The sequence below is a fragment of the Cajanus cajan genome, chromosome 11 (genome assembly GCF_000230855.2).
Source record: "Cajanus cajan strain Asha chromosome 11, NIPB_CcT2T_4, whole genome shotgun sequence".
In the NCBI taxonomy this organism is placed as follows: Eukaryota; Viridiplantae; Streptophyta; class Magnoliopsida; order Fabales; family Fabaceae; genus Cajanus; species Cajanus cajan.
Window position 1 is genome coordinate 44287255 of NC_138527.1, and position 22390 is coordinate 44309644.

The 22390-nt window shown below is 34.5% G+C and overlaps 6 protein-coding genes across 10 annotated transcripts; 3 read left to right on the forward strand and 3 right to left on the reverse strand.

Annotated features, from left to right (window-relative positions):
* The first annotated feature begins 1394 nt into the window (after window positions 1-1394).
* LOC109810872 (dynamin-related protein 5A) lies at window positions 1395-6661 on the forward strand. The gene is made up of 16 exons (XM_020374458.3): window positions 1395-1627; window positions 1714-1777; window positions 1859-1966; window positions 2047-2148; window positions 2302-2352; window positions 2455-2516; window positions 2729-2819; window positions 3018-3082; window positions 3322-3516; window positions 3641-3760; window positions 4027-4097; window positions 4226-4451; window positions 5066-5116; window positions 5712-5940; window positions 6071-6210; window positions 6294-6661. The coding sequence occupies exons 1-16, from the start codon at window positions 1499-1501 to the stop codon at window positions 6420-6422; spliced, it is 1833 nt and encodes a 610-aa protein (XP_020230047.1). The 5' UTR covers window positions 1395-1498; the 3' UTR covers window positions 6423-6661.
* Window positions 6662-8312: 1651 nt separating this feature from the next.
* On the forward strand, window positions 8313-10671 carry LOC109810909 (GDSL esterase/lipase At4g10955). Of its 3 annotated transcripts, none has more exons than XM_020374513.3 (3): window positions 8313-8467; window positions 9077-9197; window positions 9545-10671. In XM_020374513.3, the coding sequence occupies exons 2-3, from the start codon at window positions 9136-9138 to the stop codon at window positions 10512-10514; spliced, it is 1032 nt and encodes a 343-aa protein (XP_020230102.1). In that variant the 5' UTR covers window positions 8313-8467; window positions 9077-9135; the 3' UTR covers window positions 10515-10671. The 3 variants fall into 3 exon arrangements, with proteins under 3 accessions (XP_020230102.1, XP_020230103.1, XP_020230104.1); XM_020374514.3 differs by having other exon boundaries at window positions 8362-8467; window positions 8824-9197; XM_020374515.2 differs by lacking the exon at window positions 8313-8467 and adding an exon at window positions 8474-8549.
* A 290-nt stretch (window positions 10672-10961) lies between these two features.
* On the reverse strand, window positions 10962-11755 carry LOC109810910 (uncharacterized). Its single transcript, XM_020374516.3, has one exon. The coding sequence runs from the start codon at window positions 11639-11641 to the stop codon at window positions 11117-11119; it is 525 nt and encodes a 174-aa protein (XP_020230105.1). The 5' UTR covers window positions 11642-11755; the 3' UTR covers window positions 10962-11116.
* A 133-nt stretch (window positions 11756-11888) lies between these two features.
* Window positions 11889-14094, reverse strand: LOC109810946 (phosphatidylinositol 4-kinase gamma 2). The gene is made up of 2 exons (XM_083066223.1): window positions 12648-14094; window positions 11889-12568 (listed from the first exon to the last, which is right to left on the reverse strand). Exons 1-2 carry the CDS (start codon window positions 13974-13976, stop codon window positions 12191-12193), a joined length of 1707 nt encoding a protein of 568 aa, XP_082922349.1. The 5' UTR covers window positions 13977-14094; the 3' UTR covers window positions 11889-12190.
* Window positions 14095-16977: 2883 nt separating this feature from the next.
* LOC109810964 (GDSL esterase/lipase At5g08460) lies at window positions 16978-19418 on the forward strand. Its single transcript, XM_020374582.3, has 5 exons — window positions 16978-17415; window positions 17525-17652; window positions 17787-18026; window positions 18406-18661; window positions 18766-19418. Exons 1-5 carry the CDS (start codon window positions 17013-17015, stop codon window positions 18996-18998), a joined length of 1260 nt encoding a protein of 419 aa, XP_020230171.2. The 5' UTR covers window positions 16978-17012; the 3' UTR covers window positions 18999-19418.
* On the reverse strand, window positions 19288-22149 carry LOC109810891 (SUN domain-containing protein 5). 3 transcript variants are annotated; one of them, XM_029273870.2, is made up of 4 exons: window positions 21862-22148; window positions 20425-21641; window positions 20234-20319; window positions 19288-19656 (listed from the first exon to the last, which is right to left on the reverse strand). In XM_029273870.2, the coding sequence occupies exons 1-4, from the start codon at window positions 22049-22051 to the stop codon at window positions 19422-19424; spliced, it is 1728 nt and encodes a 575-aa protein (XP_029129703.1). In that variant the 5' UTR covers window positions 22052-22148; the 3' UTR covers window positions 19288-19421. The 3 variants fall into 3 exon arrangements, with proteins under 3 accessions (XP_029129703.1, XP_029129704.1, XP_082923012.1); XM_029273871.2 differs by having other exon boundaries at window positions 21868-22147; XM_083066886.1 differs by having other exon boundaries at window positions 19501-19651; window positions 21862-22149.
* Window positions 22150-22390: the final 241 nt, after the last annotated feature.

Consider the following 22390-nt stretch of genomic DNA (forward strand, 5'->3'; position numbering starts at 1 on the left):
AAAGAAACATTACAGAGAAAAAAGGTGGTACAAATAGAATAGGGCTAAATTAAATCGTGTTGGGCCTCTTAGATTAAACAGAGTTTTAAGTATTTAACAGTTTTGTTAAGGATTAATTTTTGTAATCAAATTAATTGATCATTTTCAATAGTCTTTTCTATTAATTACGATTTTTCATCTACAACTTAAGGAGTCCTAGACTCACATTTTTGTAATCATTGGTCTTCCTCCCCCTTCTTTACGAGGAGATGGGCGCAATTTTGCTTGGAGCAATTTATTGGATACATCTGTTACAATGAAGATTGCATATAAACTTTAATTCAATACTCCAATTGTTGCTCCTCATCTGGTTTTTGGTTGCGTTTGGGATTTGGGAGAGTGGGTAAAAAGTTTCTTTGGAGTCCATGCCATCAGGTTTAATTACTAATAATTTCATATTGTGTAGAGGATGTATGACAGCGTCACGATTCCAGTTTACTTGGAAGTTGAAACAATTTTGCATATTAGAGCTAAATTGGGAATGTTTAATATATGTAAACATCAAATTAAGAAGGAACTTTATTAATAAAGACTAAATTAAAAATAGTTAAGTAAGTTAACAATATAGAGACCAAATTAGTATTTAATATTTTTTCGTTCAATAAATAAATTAAAATGAACGGCACTTATATATTTACCTATATTCAGAACTAGATTAATTTTAAAGATTTATCTAGTATTTTATGAACTTATTTGATAATTATTTTATTTCAAAGATTAGTATCGCAAAGCAAAGTGAGTATTTGCTTTAACTATTTAAGGTTGTTCGTTTTATAATTTTTTTTTTGTGAAAAAAGTTTATATATTTTTATTAATTCGTAAAAGAATCTCCTATTAAAAATGGAGACGGAAAGAAACACTGACGCAAGGCAACGAAATTTAAATCGAACATATTTCCCAAAGTCCAACGGTACAATTACTGGTAAGGCGGTGGAACGATAGCCAGGCTATATGAGCCCACCACAAAACAACACTACTTAAAGCGAGAATTCAAATTCACAATCATCGCATGACGCATTCAAATTTGAAAATGGCAAGCTTCAAATGACCCAAACAAATAAATAATTAACAATTTCCATCAACCATATCAAATGATTTTGCTGATAATTCACCCATCGTCAAATTCAACATAACTTCTAACAATTAATTAAAACAGCCACGTTAGTTGTTCCTACTAAATAATAAATATTCATCTCAACAATAATCCAAAAAAATAATTTAATTAATTAATTAACGTTGCATAAGGATTTACCAAAGAATGTTACAAGTTGTAACGGTGGATAGATGTAACAATTAACATACGAGCCATGGTAATGATAAAGACAAAAACCTTGTCCGTGACTCGTGAGAAACGAAAAACTCGCGAGTTGAAGACTGGAGTCAAGCTATAACAACATCAACATCACTCAGTTGCTCTTCCTTACAACACAAATTCCCCTCTCTCAAGTTGAAAGTTGAAATGGAGAACCTAATTTCATTGGTGAACAAAATCCAGAGGGCGTGCACCGCTTTGGGCGACCACGGCGAAGCAAGTGCCTTACCCACTCTCTGGGACTCTCTCCCCGCTATCGCCGTCGTCGGTGGCCAGGTTTTCAAGCTTTCTGTTCAATTCACTTCGTTTTTCCTTTCTCTGCTAACACCTTCTATTCTGATCACGTTTTCTTGTTTTTTCAGAGCTCTGGAAAGTCCTCTGTATTGGAAAGTATCGTCGGCAAGGATTTCTTACCTCGTGGTTCAGGTAATTAACTGCACTCTAATTACTAATTATTCACACGTCTTGGAAAATTCATATCTTATCGTGCATGCATCCCACGTGCAGGGATTGTCACCCGGCGACCCCTTGTTTTGCAGCTTCACAAGATTGACGAAGGTGGCAGAGACTATGCTGAATTTCTTCACCTTCCCAGGAAAAGGTTCACCGATTTCGGTACTTAACTTAACCCTAAACTTTTTCTTCTTTTTCAATGATCATTTCATTTCTGTGGTTTAACTTTTCGATTTGCACAGCTGCCGTGAGAAAGGAGATTCAAGATGAAACCGATAGAGAGACTGGACGAACAAAGCAGATTTCAAGTGTCCCCATTCATCTTAGTATATATTCTCCTAATGGTATGTTTGAATTTCAGTTCTCTTTATTTATCTTCTTTTTCAAGTTTCACTCCACTTGATAATCTAAAACCTTGAATGGATCCCATGTAAAGTTGTGGCATGGATTGTTTGGTAATTTTCAACTTACTATTATGATCCCTTGGGCATTTGCAGTTGTTAACTTGACACTCATTGATCTTCCTGGCCTTACAAAGGTAGCTGTCGGTAAGCATCGAATTTTGTGACAAACATGTGGCAATGGTTAGATTTTTTTTGTTATGGAGAATGGAAAGTGACATGCTAACGGATGGTTTTTGCTAAATACAGAGGGTCAACCGGATAGTATTGTCCAAGATATTGAGAATATGGTTCGCTCCTACATTGAGAAGGTAGTGCACTTTCTCTAATAGGAAACTTGTGGAACAAATTTTGCAGGACTGCATATTATTACATTTGCTCCCTGCCTGCCACAATTTGTGTGCTATAGCTTTTCTAGCCATATTTAATTCTTCTGAACTTCATAGGTTTTTCAACACCTGAGGGGCATGCTTATATTGATTTTGGTAAGATGTGATATACTGAATTTGATGTTAATTTGCAGCCAAACTGTATAATTTTAGCTATTACACCTGCCAATCAAGATCTTGCAACATCTGATGCAATTAAAATATCCCGTGAAGTTGATCCCACTGGTAATTGCATCATTCTCTTTTCTGTAGTCTTGATTACTGTTTGTTCTGCAATTTAACGAAGTTCATTGGTTCTATTGGTGTTAGAAAATGTACATTTCACCATGATTCTAATGAATGAGCAATTCAATTGATTAGAACAGCTTGAAGCAAATATTCTATTGGTGTTCTAATTCCATTTTTATTGATTTTAATTTTAAGGGGAAAGGACATTTGGAGTGTTGACAAAGATTGATCTTATGGACAAGGGTACTGATGCAGTTGAAGTAAGTTGATCATTTTTTAGTTATAATACAAAGTCAAAGTATCATTTTGAATTATTGATAAGGAAGATGGATAAAATTTATACTGTTAAAGGTTTCTTGTGTTTTAAGACTTTTTTGCTGGATGGTTAACTCATTTCTAATTAATGACATAAACCTTAAGAACAGGCACCTATTTCACAAGTGCAAAACTTAGCTTCTTGATTCAGCACTGATCCATATTACATATACCTTTTCTTCAGATGTTGGAGGGCAGAGCTTATAGATTAAAATATCCCTGGATCGGTGTTGTCAATAGATCACAAGCAGATATTAACAAGAATGTTGACATGATTGCTGCTAGGCGCAGAGAGCGTGAATATTTTTCTAATACCCCTGAATATAAACACCTTGCTCACAGGATGGGTTCTGAGCATCTAGCGAAGATGCTTTCGAAGGTACAAAAATAACAATTTGTCCTTATATATATATATATGTTTTACATCATTGATAATAATTATCACTACTACTACTATTACTTATTTTATTTTACTTGTTTCTATGACTAAATCTATATATCAGCAATTGGAGGTAGTAATAAAGTCCAAAATTCCGGGCATCCAATCTCTTATTAGTAAGACAATTGCTGAACTTGAAGCTGAACTGAGTCGTCTGGGAAAGCCTATTGCATCTGATGATGGGGTAATTTTGCTCTGCATAGCTAAACCAATCTGAATTATAAATTTCCATAGTATCTGATTATTTTATATGGTCCACTGTTGAAAACGATCATGTATTTTCATCCTCCATTCCAAGTTTCCTACAATTCATCTGTTGATTCTGGTGAACTGATTTATGATAGCTATGGTTATCGAAATATAGTATACCTATAGCACTCCAATTTCAGTGATCCTAATTTAGCATTATATATTTGAATTTGCTAATGATTGATTGCAAATCACATTCAGGGAAAATTGTATGCAATCATGGAAATATGCCGCTCATTTGATCAAATATTCAAAGATCATCTTGATGGCGTGTATGTATTACCTTTTTGTGCATTTATTTTGAATAATTCAGTGCCCTTATTCCTCTTCGTTTATTAATTATCCTTTGCTTCATGCATTTTCTCAAACTAACAACAATAATTTGTTAATCCCCCCTTAGGCGACCCGGAGGTGATAAAATTTATAATGTCTTTGACAATCAACTCCCTGCTGCTTTAAAAAGACTGCAGTTTGATAAGCAGCTTTCGATGGAAAATATAAGGAAACTTATTACAGAAGCTGATGGGTATCAGCCTCATCTAATAGCTCCCGAACAAGGATACCGTCGCCTCATTGAATCTTCTCTAATTACTATCAGGGGTCCAGCTGAAGCAGCTGTTGATGCGGTATGTATAAATTGGAGAAAAATTATATGAAAATTATTGTTATTAAGCATATTTTTCAATTGCCTGTTACAATTAGTCATTTTCCTTTTGTAATTGACACAGGAAAAGTGACTTAATTACTTTTTTTCTTTTTTATTTATTATTATTATTATTTATTATTATTATTTATTATTATTATTATTATTATTATTCAATATTCACAATTATGTGTACCTCCTTTGGATTTGGTCTCCTGTCAAATATTTTACAAACTGTCAAGAAATGGTTTTCATAAAATAATTATAAATATGAATCGAAACTTTGCTATTGATTGTCTCTCCTCTCAATGGAAATTCATTTGTTCCCAAAAGCATTTTTTGAGATCTTGTGTGGTAGAAATCACATGGGGAACTTTCTTTGTTCAAGTTGATAAATTGGCCTCCTAACTGATTAAAAAACCTTGGCCTCAGCTTCCACCTTGTCAGAAGCAGCCTTAAAATGGGGAAACTTACGAAGTTTATATTTTTATTATTGTGTATTTTTGTCATAGTTAATTTGTTTGCTTGTGCAACTTTTCATCTTTGCTGATATTATATTTCATATTTATTAATGTCATTTGAATTGTGTGTTTACAGGTTCATTCCTTATTAAAAGACCTGGTTCACAAAGCTATTAGCGAGACCCTGGTATGTTCCTGACCATACTGAAATTTAGTGTTTCTGTTGTGCTGCTGCTATGTTATGTTTAATATGTTTGGTCCTCCTTGCTTCAATGTCTTCAAGTTTAATGTTATAAAGTTCAGTTTTGTTTGCTCAAGGAATTAAAATATGCATGATTTATGACTGGGTGCTGCCAGTACGTTAATCTCTAACCTCTATATTTATGAACTATGTAAAGCTGCTGAAATTAGAGTCTTGTCAAAAAAGGCTAGTATTTTTATCAAAGACTAATTATTAGCTCAATCTGTTATTCAACAGGAAAAATGCTTATTAATACATTGCCATCATTTTATTTTAAAGAATCAAAACCAATTCAACGTGTAGTCTTAGTTTTCCTGTGACAAGGAACATACACGCTTCTGTTAGGAAGACTTTATATGGTGGGTTTCGTGTGTTGGAATTTCAAAGTAAAAGGAAACAATTCAGCAGTGTGGGGCCAATGATCTGGTTCCTCTCTCTGGTTTTCTTGCTTGCCGATTCTGGAATTTATTGAATTTTAGTTTTTTACACACTTAATCTTGTTTCTATCCTTTAATCCTAAGTTGGTTTGGTTATCAAACAGGACTTGAAGCAATATCCTGGTCTGCGTGTTGAGGTTGGAAATGCAGCCATTGATTCACTAGAAAAAATGAGGGAGGAAAGTAAAAGAGCAACGCTGCAGCTAGTTGACATGGAGTGTGGCTATCTGACAGTTGATTATTTTCGGAAGCTTCCTCAAGATGTTGATAAGGGTGGCAATCCTACACATTCAATTTTTGATAGATATAACGATTCATATCTTAGGCGGATTGGTAAGTTTTACGAAATGCATTTTCTTACTTGGGCTGAGATCATTCTCTCTTATAGTTTAAAATAAGTTTGTCCATTGTCAATATGTTGGAAATGAATTGAACTTCTAACGCTGGGTGTATGTACAAACAGGAACCAATGTTCTGTCTTATGTCACTATGGTCTGTGCAACTCTGCGGCATTCAATTCCCAAGTCAATTGTCTATTGTCAAGTGCGGGAAGCCAAACGTAGCCTACTTGATCACTTCTTCACTGAGCTAGGCAAAATTGAGGTAAGAATAAATCTTGTGTTTCCTAGTTTTATTACGTTTATTTTTGTATTTTGGTCGATTTTCATCAAAATTCCTCTCTGTAGCCCAAGCGTCTATCCTCATTGCTGAATGAGGATCCTGCAATCATGGAAAGACGAAGTGCCCTCGCAAAGAGGCTTGAGTTATACCGGAGTGCACAAGCTGAGATCGATGCAGTTGCTTGGTCTAAGTAGATGTGTATGTCACATCGCGTTAGTGTTAATATTTCAATTGTATTCTTTAATTTATCTCCTCTTTTTGTCGAGCTTTTGCATTGTAGGTATGCAAAACGCATATTATCACAGTCATCTTTTACTAGAATTCTGGTTGTTAAAGGGGAAAAAGAGTTTTCTGGGTGAGATAATTTGAGTGTCTTCATGCCCTTTGTAGATATTTTATTTCTCGTTTTAAAAAGAAATTTCTTGAGAAACTACCCTCAGCAGCATAAAACAAGTTATGCATCAAGATTACTCCCTCGAATAGTCACTTTCTATAATTGTAAATGCATCTAGGGTATTTACTCGAACTTTCGTTATTCAGAGGCATCTGCAGTTAAACGGGATTATCAAAACGAACATGAACGATAAGATAATATACAACACCGACACCGTGCATGATGGGAGGCGGTTAAAGAAAAGAATAATTCGAAATATGTTCTCATGGCATGTTACTAATCCTCATACAGTCATAATTTTTTTTTGTTTGGAAAGAAACAGTCATACTCATTAAAGCTATTATTGTTTTTTTTTAATATATTTTAAAGAATGAAATATATTTATTGATTTAATGTAGGACATGATAATGGATAATCTCGGAATATTTAAAATACTTAATAATGGATAATCTGGGAGTGTACCAAAAAAAAAAATATAGTTTGGGATGTAAATAAGACATAATAAAACTAATAGAGTTAATTTTTTCGGTGTAAAGTTTTTATACTGACAACTAATCATATATTTTAATAGTGACATGTCAGTTGCTTATTTAATAAAATAATAATAAAATAAATAATTTTAAAAAAATATGATTAATTATTAGTATAAATTTTTTTTTACACTAGCAGTGTAAGAATGATTAACTCAAACTAATATATAGTGAATACAAAATATAAATAATAAAAATTAATATATAAAATATGAATAATAAAACTAATATATCGTATATAACTAATAAAACATAAAATATTGTGTATGGAAAAAACGTGATTAATAAAAAGGATTTTACTAAAAGTGAATAAGTTCTATGATAGAAATTAGTCAATAAAATTGACAAATATTTTGCATTAATAATATGATTAAAATAAATATAAGACTTAAATGTGTTAGTAAAGATAACTAAAATTCGTACTATTATAGAAATATTTTGGAAGTGCAATTTTATGAGTGTAAGGCACGATGTTTCATTACGTCCCGGGTTGGGCCCTTATTTAAGCTTTTAATTACAATAATAATAAAATGCATTTGCAGGATATGCTACAAGGACGACGCACGATAAAAAAAAAAAAAGAGAAATATTAGTACATATCTTTGAATAAACAAAATGCATTATCGAATCACAATTTGTCAAAGATAAATTTAACTTTATATATATATATATATATATATATATATATTTTATAATTTAACTTATTTTACCTTTTAATTTTTATAATTTAAAATATTTTTTTAGTTCTTATATTTATAATTTTTTTAATATTTGTTTAGTCTTTAACGTTAATATTCTTTTTTATCATGTGTGTTTTTTTGTTAATAATAAGATTTTTACTTTGTGAAAATAAAAAAAAATGTTTCAACAACTTTAAAAGAGACACTAACGTTTGAAAGATCTAATTTAAATTGGTAAAATAAATTCGACAAAAGATATAAAGTTAAATTAATATATCTAATATATAAAAAAAAATTTACAAAAAAAATTAACGATAAATACTAAAATGAATAAAAAATTATAAATATAGGAATTTAAAAGATTTATGACTAAAAAATTAAAAATAAAATAAATTAAACTACAAGAATTAAAAATAAGAACATTTTAACCTGAGTAATAAAAAAGGAAAATAGTTTAATTTTGATATAATTCGCTAGAGTTTCAGGAAAGAGTAGAAGTTTCGTTATCTCGTATGTGGTATGCATAATAGGCGTGCGTGTGGACGAATAAGATAGCATTCAATGATTAGTTGATGTTTCGCATCAGAAAGCAACCTCAGACCTCAGTGACTAACTTCCACGTCCACCACTTTAAGGTCAGGCACCCTCTTTCAATTTCATTTGCATTCTCATTCTCTATTTTTTGGATCTCTTCCCTGAATTGATATTTTCTTCAAGGTTCACACTTTACACAGTTACTTCTGCATTAGATCTTTCGTCCTTCAACTTTTATTATTTTTTTGCCCTTTTCTATATGAAAGATAAATCTCAATTTCACAAATATAATTTTACGGCGAATGCCGGAAGCACATTTCTACATGTTTACAAGACAAGATGGTTTTTTACACTAAATTCCTATTGATATTTTGCTTTCACAAGAGTGAGGTTTGAGTCCCCAAACCTTTGTGTTCTTGATTCTTGTTATGGTCAGATCTCAGTTTTATGTTTGCAGGGGCAGTTAGACAAAAGGATTGTGAATTTTCTTGGAGTCAACAAGCAAAAAATTTGTCAGATATTTAAAATTTTTGGGGTTCCATTTTATTTTTTTATTTTTTATTTTTTGTCTTCATTTCTCGTGCAGCTCATGTAGTAAATGTTATAGGTTGGGTTCTAAATTATTCAGGGCAATGATTTTTCAGTTATTGATTAAAACCATAAGAAGTCTTTCTTTCATTTACTATTGATCCAACTTCTTTCCCTTTTAGATCTCTGACTAATTGTGAAGATACTAAGAAGGCAGGCAGGCGGGGAGGGTTAAGGTGTAATGGCCTCTGAGAGGGAGTGTTTTGACCTCTCTGGACCCTTACATCTAACTTATGTTGACTGGTAAGATCTATCATACAAATTTTCATCTTCAATCTTTTTGTTCTTGCATTGCATCATTTCTTCACTGTATGTTGTGTACTTATAACGATTCTTCACCATGTCTCTGATGTGCCATATGGTTATAGTCCCTCTGAGAGTATTCAGTGCAGTATGGTCCATAATAATGTGTTTAAATGAAGATAATAAAATTAAGATTTTAGAGACGCTAATAAGAGAGTTTTTACAAATTAACTTATACATAAACTAATAATTAAGATGATTTTGAACCCTAAAGAGTTGTATGTGTTATTTTTGGTTGTTGGGATTTTGTTAATTGTTAATATAACATAAGATTCTATCATATCCAGGGATAATGCACATCATCGAATGTCAGTTGCTGCTAGTTTGGTCCAAGGTGTTTATGTTCTGGCGAAGGACAGGCAGGAACGACGCCAAGGTCCCAATGCTCTTGCATCGCCTTGGTGGGCATTCTTCCACTTTCAGTTGCTCCGTACGCTTGTTGACGATGTTGATTCTTCCATCTTTGGTGCAATTTATGAGTTCAAGCCTCCATCATCAATGTGCAATGACACCTTACATAGAAGTCCACGTTATGTAATTGCCTTCAGAGGGACTATAACCAGGGGAGACTCGGTTTCCCGTGATATTGAGCTGGATATCCACTTAGTCCGAAATGGACTTCATCAAACTTCACGTTCTGAGATAGCTATCCAAGCTGTTCGGAACATGGTGGCTGCTGCAGGTGGTTCCAATATCTGGTTAGCTGGCCACTCACTGGGATCAGCAATGGCAATGCTCGCTGGGAAAACCATGGCCAAGAATGGTATATTTATTGAGTCTTTTCTTTTCAACCCTCCTTATGTGTCTGCACCAATTGAGAGAATCAAAGATAAGAAATTGAAACACGGGCTTCGATTCGCTGGCAGTGTAGTAACAGCTGGACTTGCCATTGCTATGAAGGCTAAGCAGAAGAAGAGTTTGTCCTTTGATCCATTTGCTGCCTTGTCTGCCTGGGTGCCATGCTTGTTTGTGAATCCTTCTGACCATATCTGCTCCGAGTATGTTGGATACTTTGAACACAGAAGAAAAATGGAAGAGATGGGTGCAGGAAACATTGAAAAGTTGGCAACTCAAACTTCCCTTGGTTGTCTAGTGATGGGTGTGTTGGGGAAGGAATCTGATGAACCCTTGCACCTCCTTCCTTCGGCTTCTCTGACTGTCAATCATACTCCTTCACGGGATTTCAAAGATGCTCATGGGATTCACCAGTGGTGGAAACCTGACTTACGCCTGGAATCCAAGCTCTACAAATACTAAATTCTTATAGTCGTTATTCATTGGTGGATGTATATTAACGATATTGAGCTATGTTGTCTCTGGTTTATCCAAGTGATGCGTGTATGTTTTAAAAGCTGTTGCAAACAAAAGGTGGTCATAGTTCATAAATGGCAAAAAGCATCCTTTCTCCTTTCAAGCTCATAGTTCCTTTAAGCTTTCTTTGTTGTCATATAATCATTGAAGCACTTTAATTATCTAAATATCAAATAACTAATACCTTTTGTAGTAAAATATTCTCTTGCTCTTACTCTTAATTAAAGAGACTGGAGAGTGGAGAACCAACAAGGACTAAACTTTGCACCAGGGAATATCCCTTCTTTACAAATTGGTGCTCGACTTTCTTCCCAAGAAGGCTACGTACGCTATTAAAACATTTCTTTTTAACAAAAAATGCAAACATGATTACGTTAATTTTCACAGAAACAATAATAATACAAGAGACAAATTTATTATTATTGTTGCATTTAGATTTAGATAGTTATTACTGCTACTAAATTGGATGACAAATTAAGCTCCCAACCCTAGGCGAAAGGTGACATCTAATCTGCTGTTACACTAGTTTACAGTCACATAACGCAAAATCAGCAACGAAAACCTAAGACGGTTCCGTCGGTGACGGCGACGGCGACCCTGCATTGAGCTTTGGCCTCCACGTGGTGGCTGAAGAGGTGCAACACCCTCACGCGCCCCGCCATGGCTATTCTGGATACGATCTCCATCACATTACCAGGCCCGAGGCCCAAGGGGAAGGACTGGACGGTGAAGGTGGCGGCCATGTACTGAGTCCTGGCGGCGTGGATCTTGCCGGCGGGAACGAACATGAATCCGACCTGTCTCCCGTAGTAGAGAAGCTGGAGCGAGCTGTCGTAGTGGGAGAAGGTGCCTCGGTTGGGGTTCCGAACGGAGGCGTACTGCGAGAACGTGAAGTTGACGGTGCCGTTGGTGACGGAGAAGGATGGGATCTGGACGGCGCTGACGGCGATTTTGGGGTCCTGCGGCTTGAACAGCGTGAAGTAGAGGATGAAGAGGATGATGAGAAGGAAGAGTAGGAAAACGGTGGCCACGAAACACGAGGCTAGGTTGGTGCGGTTCTCCGCCTTCGCCATGCCTCCACAATGTGAATGTGAATATGTGATGATGTGAGGAGCAGTCACATGCTCTCAACTCTCAACTCTCAACTCTCAACTCTCAAGAGGTGGGTAGGACCCTAGCTACGACTACTTTTTTTTTGTTTTTTCCCTTCAATAGTACAATTTTATTTACCTGTCATTTTTTGTCTTTATTACGTGCTGGAATTTTAAATTTAATGATCTGTGATGGTTGACAAAAACAAATATAGCATAACAAATAATGAATATGCAATTAGTAAGGTTGTTTGAATTATTTATTTTTATTTAACGAGTACAATGACATCCATATGTACACATGAGATCCATCTCCTGACGTAAAACCTATAAACATGTTATTGAGACCCTTTTAATGTTTAATGTGAGAGACGTGGAAGAGTATCAGACCTAGAACACCCCTTAGCCACATCCCTGTTTTAAACAACCTGCAGTCCATCCAAATATGGACTGTATATAGTATTTTTCATTCCATACATACAAACATTTATTATTGTTATTATTATTATAGAAACATCAACCCGAAGGAGTCTATTTTGAAAGCTTATCAAGGTGGGAATCCATGATCTTTGAGACAAATTCAAGATACATAAATTCCCCCATTCCAGGTAGCAATGATTCCTGGGCTTCGCAAATAATCTCCTCGATTACAGATTCCTTGTTCAAATTTTCCCTACACATAATGCTTCCAATGTCATAGGGACTGAGACCTCTCTCAACCCCTTTTTTCAATAACATGGTGGAGATGCGGAGTGTTTGCGCACACTCAACCGGAACATCCCAACCATAATATTTCAGAAGCTCTATATCTTTCTCGGCATCCAAACGTTTTATATATTTAACTATATCAGGAGAGTATGGTTTACGTGCTTGGGGCCAATAGAGCCAATCAAATGTGCAATCCTCAAACTGCAAGAGAACAAACAAAGATTCATTCAAATGGAAATGCAGGGGAGGGAAAGAAAGAAGAAGGATGAGGAATGCTTACTTTCTCTGGAAGACAGTAGCCATGATCAATGGGAATGAGCACAGTGCGACCACCCTCATCTTTTCTGAACAATATATTCCCAGCATGCCTATCTGCATTAGCGATTCTTAAATCAAGCACAGTGATCTTATGCACCTCCTCCACTGAAAATGCCCCTGGACCAAGGTCCTCACAATTACCATCATTGTTCATAAACATCTGCAAGGACCCCATCTTGAAATGCTTTGAGGAGCAACCAAACCCATCTGGGTAATTAAAGGATTTGTGTAAGCACCGGACCATAATAGTAGGGGGAACCCCAGCAAAGCCTACAGCTTCACCTGACACCATTCTTGGCCCATCCATCGGATGATCCAATATATAAGCTGCAACTTCTCTCACAGCTCCTTCTCCCACCTTTGTCCCTCTTTTCAAACCTTCACCATTGGATGAAATTGGAAGCCCTTGAGGGTTATTCACCGCCATTGGCTCCTCGTCCATGGGCTTGAAAACCGAAACATACTCCATACCTGTTGAATCTTGCATGAAGTAGGTCCCACCTGTGCCCTCAGAAGATCTAATAGGATGGTTTCCTTCCTTCAAACCATCAAACGTGGAGCTAATCATATCCCAAAGGAAAGGAAAAAAATTGACCTTAGGGTTCACAAATATTGGTTCCAACCAGAAATCTACATCACGTGGTGGTATCTTTGGTGTCTCTTCAATTTGATTCTCCCACACACCAGAATTACCATCATCAGCAACAACTGAAAGCTCCAAATCCTTGTGAACTGATGTAGCCTTAACCTTTGCTGATTTTTTAACCACCAAATGAATGACACCTTCATCAGTACTCTTGCACAGGTCACGGAAGAGCCTCTGATCATGAAGCTCCTCCCTACCGCAAAAAAGCTCTTGCCCCTCGGGAACAATGAAACCTTTCCCCTTCTTCTTAATGCGTTGCTTAAGATACCCCACGTTTCTGTGCCGATCAATCTGAAACTCAAACTCTTTCCCACAGGTGGTCCTGACAACAATGAAGATCATGTCAGAGAGCCGAAGAACCAAGTGAAGAACATTGCCAGCGGTGACTCCATAGTCCTTGATAAGTGCGTCTTTGCGAACAAGCTCTCTGCCGCCATAAACCAACTTGTGCTTCTTCCCTGCAATTCCTTTGCATGATTGAATCCTCATTTTGACCGAAGCAATGGAATCAGATTCCAACACACGCATTGGTGTCACAGCACCGTCTGCGGTTACATATATTAAGATAGATTCTCCAGAGCAATGCCCTTGCCAATGCACCGATTCTTTGCAAACCGGTCTCACAGCAACATCCGCAACCGACATCTTTCAAACTCGAGAACAATCTTTGTTTTTTGAACTCAAGTTTTGCTAGCTGGATATCTTGAGTTTTATGGTTAACTAACGGAAGGAACCCATTAAAAAAAAAAAAAAAGGTCTTTCAATCGAAGGGATCGAAAAGACCCAGATAAGAAAAAAATTAAAAGAATGAAAAAAAAAAGTTTTTTTTTACAAAAAAATGATCTGCCCAGAAAATAAAAATTAGCGTGCTGTATATGCCATATTAAATGAAAGCAAAAAATGGGTAAAAAAACTAGGGTGACGGGTATGAACGAATCTCTCGTAAGAAGCGTGAAGGAATGGTAGCGATCGAGAGTGGATTCTTACCAAGGAAAGAATCAAAGAGAAATGTTAGAGGGGTGAGAGCTTAAATGGAAAAGATAGGGATTCATTAACTAATTCCAGCGACGGGCGATTTTTACGCCGATCTTATTTCCTCTAATTAACTTGTCACTTCCTAACAGAGAGAACGATATTGTAGCCATTGGTTTTTTTTTGTTTTTTTTTTTAATTTATTTTTATGAAATTTGACCCAACCACGAACCACCTATATCGGGAACATTTTTAAGATAATGCAAATCTATTTCTAACAACAGTAATCACGAAAACAAATAAATACGAGGAGTGTTTTGTTCTGTTGGAACTTATAATTATTACAATCACACCTTCACAATTTCCCTTGTCTTGTGTTCGGAGATGCACCAGCAACTAGCACATCTTGCTTTTGCATTAACAAAATAAATATAAAGCTCTTCTACCTTGTTGTTTAATAACATTATTAAAATGCTTTCACTATGATAACAATTATTTTAATGTCGTTGGCCATACTTTTTCGGCCAATTCATTAGAAGAGTGCCCATGCATTCATTATTGTGGTCTATGTTTTATGCATGCTCAGGAATTTGGAAGGTGCTTAAGAAGAATTTGTGCACGTTCACTGTTATACCATGCATTGTGACCAATAATGCAGTTTAAGGTACACTAATAATAGGTGATGCAATTTAGTAATGAAAAAAATTGATAAGCTTTAATTTCTTGGAGATATCGATGTTCATCTTTTCAGTAACATTGCATTTTGTCCTTGGTCCCACGTATTAAAATAAGCCAATGACAAACTCCTTAAAATTTAAACTGTATATGTACCCATGCGATCTAACTACATAAATAAATGAACTGTTTAAATTTTGTTTAATTATAAACAACGTCAAAATATATTATTTTAGGTTAAATAGTTATGGTATAAATCATAAATTACTTTATTATAAAAATTAACAAATTTATTATTTATGATGTTTTGTAATTGAGTGATGGTATAAAATTGTTTAACACGATTAATCTATAACCTATTTTTTCTATTATTTTATCATTTAATTACTGTATTTTTTTTTATGTAATTTCTTTGAATTAAAATGTCAGTTTATTACGATAAATTTCCTATAGTCTTCACATTGAACTAATATTTATAACAATAATCTAACATTTAATATCTTTAGTATAATCCAATGTAGAGATTTTTTATCTTTTGCCAAAGTCTTAGTCTTATTTAAGTATATTTTTCAAATTAAATTTTTTAACGGGTAAATGAACGATTTAGACAACATTATATGTTTCGATATATATTGTTAACTATTTGTAATATTAAATTTACGTGTATTCTATTTGAATTGGTGTAATAAAATTGCTTTTAAGGTTCGATTAAAAAAAAAAGGATAACATCATTATAGAAGCAAAAAATTAGATAAAGGAAAGACCAGAGAGTGTAGCTGGCAGTTTTTTTATAATGATAAATCGGTTTAATAATTTTTTTTTGAGATTTTAGAATTTAATTTAATAATGATAAAGTAATAATAAAAAAGGCTTTGGTTAAAAAAAATGATAATATCCTATAGTGGCAAATCAAAGATACAGAATTTTTTACTAAATATTACTGCACCTATTCCTAATTATAAACAACATTTTTCTTCTTCTAATTATAGGCAACAATAATTGATTTTTAAAGTTATTTATGGGTAAATTTTATTTTATACTTTAATTAATTATTAACTATATTTCTCGTGTATTCACTTATGATTAACATAAATATAATAATCACTTAAAACAAAACATATCTTTGAAATAAAATTGAAATTTATGAAAAAAATTGATTAAAAATTACATAGTTATTTTTTTTTTTTTTATCTTGATGATTTGTCTTATATTACTTAGAATTAGGACCAAAGACAATATATAATAAATGATAGAATAATTTTATATTTAATCAAATTGTTTAAGGTTGAACCTTAGTTTTAGATAGACTATGAATTCTTGGTCTTAAATATGAAACAAAATAAGTTAGGAGAAAATTTTCACTTTGCATGCACTAATCGTCTTTGAAAGAGATTATTATGGAATAAATTATTTCAAGCAACAAATACTTCATATCAATATAATGATTAAAAAATAATATTTTTTTATTATTATTTATTAATCTTCCTACGGAATATTTTATTATCTAATAATAAAGTTTTAAATAAAAAAGTAATTGTATGTAAAAAAAAGTAACTATATTTAATGTTTTAAAATATAAACTGCACTTAATACTTATTTTATAAAGAAAGTAAGAAAATTTAGAATTGTCCTCAGAGATATTGTCTGATAAGGAAAAATAAATTGAAAGAAAAGAAAAAATGGAAGTTAGAAAATAAGTTTTATTTGCAAAGTATCAAATAAGTTTTACATTTTGTAGCCATTAAGTATATTTACTATTTTGTTTAAATATTTTCTTTATAAGGAAGTTAGAAAATTTATAGAAAAATTTTAAAATAAAATATTCAATTATTGATAAATAAAACGTGTTTATAATTAAAAGATGCTTAAGCTTCTCCATAAATATTTATAGGAGAAGAAAATAAAAAATAAATCTTAAAAAAAAAATTAAATACCAAATTTTTATCTTCAAATCGATGAGCTAGTTTTTAAAGGATATTTCGTATTAATTTCTTTAAAATATGTTTTTTAGTTTATGCATAAATTAAAGCACACATGGGCGGAAGAAGTTTAATTTTGTGGGCCAGATGTGAGGGTGAGAGTTATAAAGGGTATTTTGGACATTGTAACGCAGTGAGACTGTTACCCGCGAAAAGAAGGGTGAGTTTGAGTGAGTGCGAAAGAGAAAGGGAAAAGAAAATGAAGAGTAGTTTTGTGTGTCTTATCATATGTTCCGCATTGGTAGAGTCACGAGCATTGTTGCAACCTTCAGCTGCACCCTCTCCTCTCCCTCTTGCGCCGGCCTTGTTCGTCATCGGAGACTCCTCCGTCGATTGCGGAACCAACAACTATCTTGCCACCTTTGCGCGCGCTGATCACATTCCTTACGGAAGAGATTTCGACACTCACCGACCCACCGGAAGGTTCTCCAACGGAAGAATCCCCGTCGATTTTCTTGGTTATCAAACTCCCTTTCTTTAATCTCACTTTATTATTTTTATGATCAATTTTTTTATTTTTATTACCTTATTCATTTCACCTATTTAATTAATCATTTTTGCCATCAGCTCTGCGTCTTGGGCTTCCATTTGTGCCCAGTTATCTTGGGCAGACAGGGGCCGTGGAGGATATGATTAAAGGGGTCAATTACGCTTCTGCTGGCGCCGGCATTATTCTATCTAGCGGCTCTGAATTGGTTTCTTTCACTTTTCATTTTTCTTTTTTTAACTTCTAATTAAGTAGTCATTATTCACTAATCACTAGTTGCTTTTAGAATATTATTATTTTTCCCACAAATTTGGAACATGGCATGAGTTCAAATTGGTGCAGGGTCAGCATATCTCCCTCACTCAGCAAATTCAGCAATTTACAGACACGTTTCAGCAGTTTATATTGACCATGGGAGAGGATGCTGCCAACACTCTCATATCCAATTCCATCTTTTATATTTCTATTGGAATTAACGACTACATTCATTACTATTTGCTCAATGTATCCAACGTCGATAATTTGTACCTACCGTGGCATTTCAATCACTTTTTAGCATCTTCATTGAGGCAAGAGATTAAGGTAAACATCTAAGATTTCATTTCTCAATCATTATACTTTCTTTTTTTAAAAAAAATATTGCTAATTGTCCACTGATCCGTTTATAAAGCTCGAATGCATTATGTTCAGAAATTTCTTAGAAAATGTTCATAAAAATATTGGTTTATAATTTTTAAGATGAGCTTTCAAACCAGTAAATTATTGGATCGGCTGGGGCTTTTGCACCTTTAGTGTGCATAGCATTACAATTTGTACACCATAGCCTGATTAACCAAACACTCATTTTTTCTGTAAATGAGACAGATTCAAAACTTTAATGTAATTTTATACATTTTTCGAAATTTTTGCACACAGCAATTGAAATTGACTTCTATCTGATTCGTAATCCTCGATGACACAGAACTTGTACAATGTAAATGTTAGGAAAGTGGTGATCACGGGACTTGCCCCTATTGGCTGTGCACCTCACTACCTGTGGCAGTACGGTAGTCAAAATGGAGAATGTGTTGAGCAGATAAATGACATGGCCGTCGAATTTAACTTTCTCACGAGGTACATGGTTGAAAATCTTGCTGCGGAGCTCCCGGATGCCACTATCATCTTCTGTGATGTGTTTGAAGGTTCCATGGATATTTTAAAGAATCATGAACGTTATGGTACTAGTATATGTTTTTTACACCTCTCATTCTCTGTGTCTATTAGGGAATTTCTGTAGCAACATCACATCTTATTACTCTGCTTTATGATGTTCCCTAATTAGGTTTTAATGTCACGAGTGACGCCTGCTGTGGATTTGGGAAGTACAAGGGCTGGATCATGTGCTTGTCACCGGAAATGGCATGCAGTAATGCCTCCAACCATATCTGGTGGGACCAGTTTCATCCAACTGATGCGGTGAATGCCATTCTGGCAGACAATATATGGAATGGCCAGCACGCTGAAATGTGCTATCCTATGAACTTGGAGAACATGGTAATTCAGATGCCAAAATGATATTGTGATATTAGTTTCCTCCACATTTTACACGTAAGTTTTTGATACTCAATGGAGGTAGGCAGTCCTGTTGCACCTGTTGCTCAAAAGAACTAGGTATATGCACATAACGTAGTAAAATGGTTACCAAATATTAATATTGGCACCAGAAAAATTGTTTCCCCCAAAAACTTCCCCATGCACAAAATATTTTCAACTTTACTAACAAGTAATGACCTAATAAGCACCGAAAAAAGAGTTCAGCATCAGCATTTTACTGCATAGTTGCAACCTACGGAAGTGAGGCTAGTATTTGGAATCACTTTTTTTTTGTTTTTTGGTATGTTGCAGTAGAGTAACATGAAACAGTTTACTATGTGACAACTTTTAACAGTAACTATAAGTTTCTATAATGATCCAAGTCTCTACAATACAAGCAAATGCCTAGCTATAAAACAAGATGAGGATTATTGTTATGCTACAGCATACAAATAATGTAACCCATCCTCTAATTGTCTGGCGCACCTTATCTGCATTGTATGATGCAGAAAACGTCAACATGTGTACTGAAATTATCTTGACAACTGCAAGGCATACAAAAACAAGACTCGTTGCTAACACAGCAAGTTCTTTGGTTTCCATATTTACTTGATTATTAGCAACCTTTCGAACATCTGATCTGAAAAGAAAGTGTATGAATGACATGTCAATCATTTTTTAGTATACAGCAAAGAGAAGTGTCACTGAAATAATGGTAAGGAGAAAACAATCTTTTATTACAAAATGCTGTAAAACAAAGGTTGTTAACCCCTGCTAAGTTAGCATCAACAAAGTGAGCAAACAGGTATGTAAATGACTAACACGAGTTTTTTTCAAATTTGTTATAAAGAGCATCTCCGATGGTGCAACCACGGTGGAGTTGCTTAACTCACTTTAGGTCGTCCTTACAATGTCATATGAGATTTAAGAACTTCAACAGGTTTTCTTTCTAATAGTGTACAATCCTTAAAAATTTAAAATGTGCCCTACAATCGTCTTGCAATTCTTAGGAACAGTTAAGAATCGATGCATATATAAGCAAAGGATTATCATGTCAATTGCACCAACAATTAAACTACATATAAGAACTGATTCTTTAGTTTAAGAACTCTATAAGGAACTCCAACAGTAGGTGTTCTAAGACATGTATGAATTTGAAAAACCAATAATTGGACAGATAGCTTTTAATCAAAGTTATCAAAATGATTTATCCTAACCTTAGCATGCTATTTTCTCTGGCTAATTCATTAAGTTGAGATGAGATAGCTTCTTTCCAAGACTCAACCTCAGATATTCCCTTTTCCTGAAAAATGAAAGAGACCAAGAACTGTAAGTGCATAGGAGAAATTGAAAGAGAATCATGAAGAGAAGACAAAAAGACGAAATGGGCAGGCGCGAGGTAACCCACCAAATTTGTGTTCCACTGCCAGAGATTTTTGACCTCTGACTTGCTTTGTCCAATGCTTTCTGATAATCTGGACAATTCTTTCTCAAGATCTGGTATTTTGGCAGCTTGTTTCTTGTTCAATTCTTTGATGTAATCCTCCAAGGCAGATAAGTTTACCTCCACTGATCTCACTTTCTGCATCAAAATCTTCAGAATAGTGTCACCAGCTATCCTACCACTTAGTTGTTGTCTAAGATCAATTACAGGATCGGGAATCAAGTTCACAGTCGTTGTGGTTTTTGTTACTTCTGCGTCAAACTCTCGAGTGGTATCATTGCTCGATATATTGGAAGCCACTATATCATTCTTAGTATCAACTTTTTTTCCATCCTTGTCGATTTGACCATCTTCTGATTTCAAAGAAGGGGTGTCACTGATATTATGCACAAGCAACTTATCAGGAATGGATCCCACAGATGCAACAATCAAATCCTTAAGCATCCTCTCTATTGCATTGATCCCATAGACTTCTACGACACTCAATGTGCAGTAAAATTCAGATCCATAATGACTAAGCAAACTCAACTTTAAATACCTTGCCCATTTGGGTTCAGGTAGCTTAAAGATCTGTGCATGCTTGACATTGGCAGCAATAAAATTTCCCAGCATGCTCCATTCTTCAGTTGGATAGCTCAAACTACCAGCCAAATCAAATTCCTTAAAGTTAGAAGAATAATGCTCGAAGTTTGCAATTTTCACAGAATCAACCAGGGTCTCTTCTGAAAGTTCAATAACAACAAATTTTCCTTCAACAGAACAAGGGTTTCTCAGGTACTTGTCATGGTCCTTCCCGAGTATATTTTTTGCACCCTTGGCTTCCTTATTATGGGCCACTACCTTTGCACCCTTGGACTCAGAGGCGTAGTTGTACACAGAACCATCAGATTCAAGCCTGTGAGTTACATTAACAAGCGCAGAGTCCATGCCCCTGGTTTTTTCTTGAGTTGCTGCCATGTTATGTAATTCATCATAATTAGGGTGAAGTTTCCCATCAGGAATTTGTTTGTGTTTGTTTTCCTCTGGTGGAGGTTGTAGTTTGCACACCAAATTACTACCATTACCTAAAACGTGCCAAAAAACTTGTTCTAAACTAGTTGTTTCAGGAAGCGAGTAGGAGGGTTTCGCTAGTTTCTGACTAAGACTGACGGAGCTACCTGATTCATTGAACTCTAACATTGCTGCATTTGTGAAAACATGCTAGGATTAGAGACAGGAATATGCATGCATGATCGTCATTATTTACGATAATTCTAAATAACAACAGAGAACATGGTAATAAGAAAAATATTAATGTTATAATTTATTTTTTGTTTCAAAATGATCATATGTATGAAAATATATAAAAGGAGCATGGGGTTGAACATGAGCATGAATATGAAAAAGAAAAGGGTTGTGGACCTCGACCTCCTGTGCCATGAACGAGGCGAAGCTTGATGTAGAAGAAGAGAAGGCACCATAGGGAGAATATGAAGGAAAAGGAGAGGCCAAAAATGCTGCTATTGCATTGTTGCCTTGACATTTGGAATTGGTATTTGAATTTGAATTTGATGTGTGGTGGTGATGATGAATCTTCATGTTTCAGTTTCATCGGCTCATGGATGTTTGATTGATTGTTTGATGAATGGAAGAAAGGGAAAAACTCAAAAGAGAGAAAGAAAAGAAATCCAACATGGATGGCGAAAAAAGAGAGTATAAAACTGGGCGTTGAAAAAGGCGCAAAAATAGTTGAATATTATTGCGACTTAACGGCCACTCTCACCCATCACCAATTCCTTTAACCGCAACGTCAAAACTTTAGCTAACATCTATTCTCGGTAATTTTGCACTCTTTCCTTCATACCTTTAATTACTTTTTATTTTAAGTGATCCGTCTCACTATATTTATTTAAAAAGTATTAATATTTATTAAATTAATTGATGTCATATC

Coding starts and splice junctions, on each gene's coding strand:
- LOC109810872 (XM_020374458.3), top strand. CDS start 1,499: ATGGAGAACCTAATTTCATTGGTGAACAAAATCCAGAGGGCGTGCACC. Junction 2,149..2,301: donor TAGTATATATTCTCCTAATG/GTATGTTTGAAT, acceptor GGGCATTTGCAG/TTGTTAACTTGACACTCATT. Junction 4,098..4,225: donor AAAGATCATCTTGATGGCGT/GTATGTATTACC, acceptor ATCCCCCCTTAG/GCGACCCGGAGGTGATAAAA.
- LOC109810909 (XM_020374513.3), top strand. CDS start 9,136: ATGGCCTCTGAGAGGGAGTGTTTTGACCTCTCTGGACCCTTACATCTA. Junction 9,198..9,544: donor CATCTAACTTATGTTGACTG/GTAAGATCTATC, acceptor TATCATATCCAG/GGATAATGCACATCATCGAA.
- LOC109810910 (XM_020374516.3), bottom strand. CDS start 11,641: ATGGCGAAGGCGGAGAACCGCACCAACCTAGCCTCGTGTTTCGTGGCC.
- LOC109810946 (XM_083066223.1), bottom strand. CDS start 13,976: ATGTCGGTTGCGGATGTTGCTGTGAGACCGGTTTGCAAAGAATCGGTG. Junction 12,569..12,647: donor GCTACTGTCTTCCAGAGAAA/GTAAGCATTCCT, acceptor GTTCTCTTGCAG/TTTGAGGATTGCACATTTGA.
- LOC109810964 (XM_020374582.3), top strand. CDS start 17,013: ATGGGCGGAAGAAGTTTAATTTTGTGGGCCAGATGTGAGGGTGAGAGT. Junction 17,416..17,524: donor AATCCCCGTCGATTTTCTTG/GTTATCAAACTC, acceptor TTTTGCCATCAG/CTCTGCGTCTTGGGCTTCCA. Junction 18,662..18,765: donor AAAGAATCATGAACGTTATG/GTACTAGTATAT, acceptor TTCCCTAATTAG/GTTTTAATGTCACGAGTGAC.
- LOC109810891 (XM_029273870.2), bottom strand. CDS start 22,051: ATGAAACTGAAACATGAAGATTCATCATCACCACCACACATCAAATTC. Junction 21,642..21,861: donor TCATGGCACAGGAGGTCGAG/GTCCACAACCCT, acceptor TCACAAATGCAG/CAATGTTAGAGTTCAATGAA. Junction 20,320..20,424: donor GGCAGTGGAACACAAATTTG/GTGGGTTACCTC, acceptor TTCATTTTTCAG/GAAAAGGGAATATCTGAGGT.